An 8570-nucleotide genomic window follows, 5' to 3' on the forward strand; every position below is an offset into this window, starting at 1 on the left:
ATTACAGTGATACAGTTCTAGAAAGCGGTCGAAGAATTGGACAGTGGTAAAAAGTCCCATAGTTCTAACTACAGCATTTAGTTGTATCCCAGATGTCAGTCATAACTAAGATGGCTCTACAGAGATTAGGATCCCCAAAATGGAAAAGAGGGTCTTTAAGGCAGACTCTTTGCAAATTTTGGGGGGGTGACTCTTTTTTTTTCCTTTTGGTAACTTACCATCTTTGAAAATATCTATAGATCTACATTCATAATTATGAGTGTGATTGATTGCAACCATAATACATTCTACTGAAATATATTTAAAATGAAAAAGAAAGATAAAACCTAATAAGAAAAATAGTGGATCCAAATGATTAGCATTAGAAGTTTTTAAAATAATGATAGGTGATGAAATTTTCCGTAGCTGCTAATATATTATTCTAAGTACTACAGAAACTTCAGGTTTTACTTTATTTTAAATGTCTTTTTATTAACAGAGATCCCTGCCACTGAACCTCCACAACTGCCTGGCAGGTGCCCAGAGTCAGAACACACAGCGTGGATTCCTTTCCATGGTCACTGTTACTATATTGAGTCTTCATATACAAGGAACTGGGGCCAAGCATCTCTGGAGTGCCTTCGAATGGGTAAGTACCACATTTACTGTAAGAAAATCTCACAATTATCTATTCTGGATTACCATGATACTGATAACACTATGCATTAAAACATAAGGAATATAAAAATATCTATTTGTTTTTCTTAATAATTTATATTGTAACAGAATGGTCAATATCATGTCCCCAACTATAATTTCTAACACGATAACCTCAAAATCTTAAAGAATTCCTGTAGAAAACAATCATTTGCTGAACAATTCTTTCTTACTTTCCACCCTAATATTCTAAAGTGTTAGGATTCTCATTCTCAGTTATTCAGAATTTTGTGTTTACTTCTTAAAAGGTTTTACAAGTGCCCAGGTTTTACAAGTGCTCAGGTTTTACAAGTGCCCAGGAATCATTTTGCTTTACCATTAATAGGAAAATATTTATATCTGGTTATCTTATTCATGAAGAAAAACAAAAGAAAACTCAAATAGACATGATATGGATCGATAGCTTTTCCCATGAAATAAAAATGTCAAATAAAGTTAATTTTTCAGGATACGTTTAAAAATTCACTTATTTAAGTCTTAATAAGTATTTTACTGATTTTTTTTTTTTTTTTTTTTTTTTTTACTAAATTTTGATTATGACCTAAATCAGGGTTCTTTATTCAGCAGTGGTGTGCAAGAGTTATATCCTTATTTCCTTCAGGTCCATTCAAAAGTCAACCTTGAGGTTTGACTTTTTATATATTTTTCAACTTTATTGAGGTCAAATTGACAAATATTTGGCAAATAGAATTATAACACTTTTAAAGTGTACAACATGATGATTTGTTATACATTGTGAGAGGATTTCCCTGTCATCCATCACCTACCTCACATATTTACCTTTTTTTTTTTTCCAGTGAGAGCACTTAAGTTCTACTCTCTTAGAAAATGTCAATTATACAACACAGTGTTATCAACTATAGTCACTATACATTAGATCCTCATACCTTATTCATCTTACACCTGCCAGTTTGTATGCTTTTTACCAGCCTTTCCCTGTTTCCCTCATTTTACTTTCTGTTTCTGTGAATTTGACTTTTTTTTAATATTCCACCCATATATGATACCATGCAGTATTTGTGTATCTCTGTCTAGCTTATTTCATTTAGCATAATGTCTTCCAGGTTAATCAGTGTTGTTGCAAATGGCAAGTTTTCCTTCTGTTTAAAGGCTAAGTAATATTTCATTGTATACATACAGAGGGTGCCAAGAAAATGTTTACACATTCTAAGAAAGGAAAAAACTGTATTAAAATTGTAATACTCAATATATACTGATAACAAAAAATGAATACCAGTCACGTTTGACTTCTGCAATTACAAGAGGTGCTCAAAGTGGTTGCCAACAGCGTAATTTTAATACAGTTTTTTCAGTTCTTAAAATGTGTATACATTTTTTTGGCACCCTCTGTATACACAACCCATTGATTGTTCAACCCATTGATTGTTCAGTAGCATATTGTTTAATCTCCATATATATATATATATATATATATATATATATATATAATCAATTTAATATCCATATAATCAATTATAAGAAGAAAACAAAAATTTATATATATGTGTATATATATATATACACACATATATATAAACAAAGATTTATGTATATATATAAATTTTGGTTTTCTTCTTGTAATTGATTTCTAGTTTCATACCATTGTGCTCAGAAAAGATGTTTGATATAATTTCAATCTTAAATTTTATTGAGACTTGTTTTGTGGCCTAACATGGTCTGTCTTGGAGAATGTTCCATGTGTGTTTGAAAAGAATATGAATTCTTCAGTGTTGTATAGAATGTTTTGTATATATCTGTGAGGTCCATCTGGTATAATGTGTAGTTTAAGTCTACTCTTTCCTTATTGATTTTCCTGTCTGAGTGACCTATCCATTGTTGAAAGTGGAGTATTGAAGTCTTCTATTATTGTTTTGATGTCTGTTTATCCCTTCATATCTGTTAACATTTGCTTTATATGTTAAGATGCTTTAATGTTGGGTGCATATATATTTACAATTGTTATATACTTTGATAAATTGACCAGTTTATCATTATATATTGACCTTCTTTGTCTCTGATTGTAGTTTTTGGTAAAGTCTATTTTGTCTTATATAAGTATCAAACACCTGCTTTCTTTTGTTTTCCATTTGCATGAAATAATTTTTCTATCCCTTCACTTTGACCCTATGGGCATCCATAAAGCTGAAATGAGTCTCTTGTAAACAGCATTTATCTAAATCTTATTTCTTTTAATTCATTCACCCAGTCTATGTCTTTTGGTGCATTTAGTCTGTTTTCATTTACAGTAATTTTTGATTGATATGAAGCTACTATTGCCATTTTGTTGTTTTCTGGAGTTTCTGTTGTTTTGTAGTTTCTTTGTTCTTTCCTTACTCTATTTACTTCCTTTGTGTTTTGATGATTTTCTCTAGTCGTATGCTTAGATTCCTTTCTCTTTATCTTTTGTTATTTACTCTAGGCTTTTGCTTTGTGGTTACCATAAGGCTTACATGAAATATCTTATAATTATAACAATCTATTTAAAGCTGATAATAACTTAATTCTGAGTGCAGACAAAAGCTCTACATTTTCACACTCTCCCTTACATTTTATGTTTTTGATGTCACTATTTACATCTTTTTATGTTGTGCATCCATTAACAAATTATTGTATTGTTAGTTATTTTTAGTACTTTTGTCTTTTAACCTTTATACTAGAGTTAAAAGTGATTTAGTTACCACTATTGCAATATCAGAATATTCTGATGTTTACCTTTACCAGTGAGTTTTATACTTTCAAATGTTTTCACATTGCTAATTAATGTCCTTTTGTTTCAGCTTAATGAACTAACTTTAACATTTCTTATAAGGCTGGTTTATTGTGATGAACTCTTTCATCTTTTGTTTGTCTGGAAAATGCTCTCATTTAATTTTGAGGGACAACTTTGCTAGGTAGAGTATTTTGGGTCGGCAGTTTTTTCTTCAAGCGTTTTGAATATATCATCCCACTCTCTTCTGGCCTGCAAAATTTCTGCTGAAAAATATGGCTACAGTCTTATAGGGCTTCTCTTATATGTAACAAATAGCTTCTCTCTTGCTGTTTTTGAGAATGTTTCTTTGTCTTTTAACTTTTGACAATTTAATTATAATATGTTTTGATATGGGTCTGTTTAGATTCATTGTAATTAGAACTCTATAGGCTTTCTGGATCTGGATGTCTGTTTCTTTCTCCAGGTTAGGGAAGTTTTCAGCCATAATTCCTTTGAATGAGCTTTCTGTCCCTTTCTCTTTCACTTCTCCTTTTGGGATTCCTATAATGCATATATTGATTGGTTCACTTGTTGTTGTCTCATAAGTCCCTTCAGCTAGCGTCACTCTTTTTCATTTTTCTTCTTTTTTTCTTTTTGCTCCCCTGGATGTATTTGACTTCCCTTTCTTTGCATTCAGTGTTCTTTCCTTCCAATTTATCTAGTCAACTGTTGAATTCTTCTATTGAATTTTCTAATGTATTTGTTATATTCTTCAGCTCTGTGATTTTTCTTTACTACTCTTCAATATTTTCTGTCTCTTTGTTGAAATTCTCACTTTGTTCATGCATGGTTTTCCTGACCTCATTGAGCACCTTTATAACTGTTAGCTTGAACTCTCTATTGGATAAATCACTTATCTCTGTTTCATTAACATCAGTTTCATTAACTTCTGTTTCATTAAATCTTTTTCTTTTGTTTGGAATATATTCTCATATTTCTTCATTTTAGCTACGTAAATGTACCTCCATCATATTTGTTCTTTTATATTCCGTAGGTTCCTCTTTGGTTTCCATTGAAAGTACTGCTGAATCGAGTTTTCTATCATATCGAGTTGAACCACTTCAAGGCAAAACCAATTTTTGGATAGGATTGTACAGAAATGTTGAAGGTAATTTTTGCAGGATGAGTATTTACTCACAGATATTTTAAAATGTTGTATTAGAACAAAGTTTCAGTTTCAAAAAGTCTTGCCTTAAATTATGGTGAATTTGTGGAGTTTGAAAATTCAAACCTATATTTTTATTTGAGATGAGACCTGAATTTTAAAATGATCTACATATTATGCTATCCTGAAAGTTGCTAAAATATCTTCTGTAGCTAAGTTAGTTTAAGAAGCTTTAAAAAATATTTTCTATTTTTTGCCAGCAAAAGAATGTTAGGGAAGGATAAATGTATATATTTGTATTATTTAGGAATAAATTTTCAACTAAAGCTAAATCAGAAACATTCTTCTCAGTTTCCTTCCCTATAATAATTAGTCATTATAATCTTGCCTACTAAAAGTCTGGTTGTAAACAACTATTGATTGTAGTAGTATAAAACACAATGCTTGGAAATTTTACACAGATAAGTTGAACTTATTTTAAGATGGGTTCTTTTTTAACTTCTATTTTTATTGGCTTTATTTATTACTCAGGAAAGTGGCTGTGGATAAACAATAATCCAATCTCCTTTGTGAACTGGAACACAGGAGACCCCTCTGGTGAACGAAATGATTGTGTAGCTTTAATTGCATCTTCTGGATTTTGGAATAATATTCACTGTTCTTCCTATAAAGGCTATATTTGTAAAAGACCAAAAAGTAAGTAAGAGCTTGTCCCACAGTACATATGTTCACATGCCACTATTACTTTCAAATATTAAGATGTCAGGTGTGGGATTATAATGTGACAGCAGGTTCCTTGCAAGTGAAAGGAACCTCTACCCTGGCATAAGTGAAAAGTCCAATCTGCCATAGTGATCAATTGCTGTCTGCAGCTCTGAGTGAGCACAAAACAGTCTCTGTCTGCTTAGTTGACATGATGGTTTTGATTTATCAATCCATTTATAATGGGATATTCGTGCATATGGATTTGTGAAGTTGCAAGCAGTTTGGAGAGCCAGACTACAAAGCCTTATGGCACGAGAAGAAAAGGGATGAAGCAGTCACCTGGCCAGACCAGAAGGAGCCAGGGTTCTGGAGAAGAGTCAGAATTTATTACGGAATGAATCATGTAAGACCACTTAAGTCTCCTTCTGAGACTGAGTGCAGACTATGGAAGGGCAGGATTGGGGGAATTAATAGTGTCATATTCCCATCATGTGATGCTCTCTGGACTTTAATACTACTTTCATGGCAGTCCACTACACATAATATCCTTCCCAAGATAAAATTATTCATTAGATAATAGATTTAAAGAAATTAATTGGATAAATTAACACTCCATCCCCAGTAGATTTCATTATTTTAGAATTCTGTAGTTCTTCAGTCTTTTAAAACTCTGCTCTAAGATATCACACCGTTTGGTGCTGTTTTGGGAATCTTATTTCACTTTTCATTCACATGCCTTGTAATACGTTAGGCTTCTGAGGACCAGTTTAAAACTACTAGCCTAGAATACATTATTTATGGGTAGATTGGGTAGATTTTGAGGGTGACTATCAGTGGTTCAAATGCAAATCAGAGGACTGTATTTTTAGATTTTCAAATATATTCAAACTCCCCATACAGCTGTATAATGCTGTTATAGAATATCTATCTATCTATCTATCTATCTATCTATCTATCTATCTATCTATCTATCTATCTAATCATATCACCATAATCCAAACATGGAGGATTTGATGCATTTGTGAACCAAACAATACTATCTATATGCAATTATTATGGGATGTTATACACATTTAATTATTTTCTTATTTTACAAACAGTTATTGATGCTGAACCAACTCATACATTAATGACAACAAAAGGTAAGATCATTATGAAAGTTCAAGTTCCATATTATTAATGCATCAATATAGTCTGTCTTGAAAACCATAATAATCCCCGCCTATATCCCCTGCACTCCCAGTAGAATTGCTTGAGCTACACTGGCCTTTGTCCTTGTGTCATCAGCCTCCCTTGAATGATGTTCTAGAAAAGCAGGCCTTGGAGTTGGGTTGGTGCTTCTACCATTGATCTTTTTGAAAACATTGATTGTTCTGTTACAAAGAGTTGCCTTATGAGAACCCATAGAAACAATTTCTCTCAGGAATCCCTGTGGTATTTTTTTTAAGCAATGTTTTTAACTTGAATTTAATACTAACTTGAATTAGAGAACTGATCCTATTTCACTCATTTGGTTGGCTGCTAAAATAACTCAAAAAGTGACATTTATGACTTGTCGGCAACCCCCTTATTAACCTCATGGGTGCTATTTGTCAACTAATTACACTCATGAGCCCCAATTTCCACTACTCTTATTTTTCTCTTTCCCCTAATTTTTTCACTTGCTTTTTATTGCCATCATCATCATTATTACTAGTCTATTTATCTTCATATAATGTATTTGCCAGCAGCCTTATATTATTTTGAAACAGGTATAAATATTTTAAAACACTGATAACTAGCTCCATGCTACATAGGTAGATGAAATATTCTTGCAATTGAACAATAATCTTAACATCTAAAATAATCCTTTATCTTGTTTTCATGTCCTGCATTTCTTTTTGTCAAATACCACGGGAAAGAATATTTATGTATTTTAGTTTTTCAAAAAGAAAGTTATAATGTTCTCTATAGTGTTCTACCGTCTGCCTCCCTCTACCTTTTTCCTAATGATTTTATTTATTTATAGCTGACTCAAGGAAGATGGACCCTGAGAAAAAGTCTTCCAGCACTGCCGGAGTCGTAGTTATTGTGGTCCTCCTGATTGTAATGGGTGCTGGCCTCGCTGTGTATTTGTTTTATAAGAAGAGACGTGTGCATTTACCTCAAGAGAACACTTTCGAAAACACCCTCTATTTTAACAGTAGATCAGGTCCAGGAACGAGTGACACAAAAGATCTCGTGGGCAGCATTGAGCAGAATGAACATGCAGTCATCTAGCATCATAATGTCATTTAAGTATATTTGAACTTCATAAGATTATAACTAAAATGTTAAGGTCTTTAATTCAATCTGATTATTTCCTTTAAAATTAGTACTGTGTTGCACTGGTCTGTCCTTTTTCTTTGCCTAATTGAAGAAATAATTGCTCATTTCCTAGCCTGGCAAGGTATTTTCACAAAAGAGGGTTAATAATAATGACTACCACTTTAAAAAATATCTTAGGTGAATACACAGCACAATAATGACAATATTTAAGCATCATTGGTATGTAGCTATTGTCAACTGCATGCAGATTATAAGAACCCCAGAAACAACCAATTAAGCTTCCTGAAATAGCTTAAGGAGTTCCCAGAGAAATGCGACCTACTGAATTGTAATTCACCAATGAGAAGACCATTTAAAAAATCAAGTACAAATAACCTCAGGTGGCATAAAAATTTAGTCACTTTTTTTCCCCACCCATTTTGATATTCACTCCAATTATTTAGAATTGTCCTTGTATATGTGCAGAAAGAAGAAGACAGCTGAGAATCTTGTTTTCTCCAAGCAGGGTTTTTGAGGCTGAATATTGCAAATTAGTTCTTTGTCCTGTTATATGTATATCAGGAATACAAAGGTGTGAAATAAAAATGTAAATTTGCATAACTGGATGTACTTAGATAATGTGAAATAAACATCAAAGACAAGGTCTATTTTTAATAGATTTGTATTTTGGTGATTTTGATAAGTGTACAGTTTCTTTTAAATGAGATTTACTTATCCATTTACTTTACATTTAACTTTGCTCTTAAACAAACGATCTTATTGGTAAAGGAATTCTTTAAATTAAGTTCTTCATCTCTTTGGAACAGGTTGCTAAAACACCGTGTATAAAATGAGTTTTACCGTAATGACTTGCATAGGTCCCCCAGATCTTTCCCTATACCACTGACCCAGCTCAGAATTCAACAAGCAAAGGCACTGCTATTGGGAATTAGATTTCTAAATCTCTTATTCTCACTTTAACCAATTCTTCTTGCTTAAGAATTTTGCCTTAAAGTTTCATGTACATTG

General features: G+C 32.2%; 1 protein-coding gene across 1 annotated transcript in view; it reads left to right on the top strand.

Annotated features, from left to right (window-relative positions):
* The window catches only part of MRC1 (mannose receptor C-type 1), a 78901-nt gene extending 70683 nt beyond the window's left edge, over positions 1 to 8218 (top strand). Inside the window, exons 26-30 of the mRNA XM_033100789.1 lie at positions 479 to 628; positions 4440 to 4553; positions 5082 to 5246; positions 6356 to 6397; positions 7264 to 8218. Coding sequence (XP_032956680.1) covers positions 479 to 628; positions 4440 to 4553; positions 5082 to 5246; positions 6356 to 6397; positions 7264 to 7514 — 722 coding nt within the window. The 3' untranslated portion in view covers positions 7515 to 8218. The remainder of the gene's footprint in view (positions 1 to 478; positions 629 to 4439; positions 4554 to 5081; positions 5247 to 6355; positions 6398 to 7263) is intronic.
* Positions 8219 to 8570: the final 352 nt, after the last annotated feature.

This window comes from Rhinolophus ferrumequinum, assembly GCF_004115265.2.
Source record: "Rhinolophus ferrumequinum isolate MPI-CBG mRhiFer1 chromosome 5 unlocalized genomic scaffold, mRhiFer1_v1.p scaffold_110_arrow_ctg1, whole genome shotgun sequence".
Lineage (NCBI taxonomy): Eukaryota > Metazoa > Chordata > Mammalia > Chiroptera > Rhinolophidae > Rhinolophus > Rhinolophus ferrumequinum.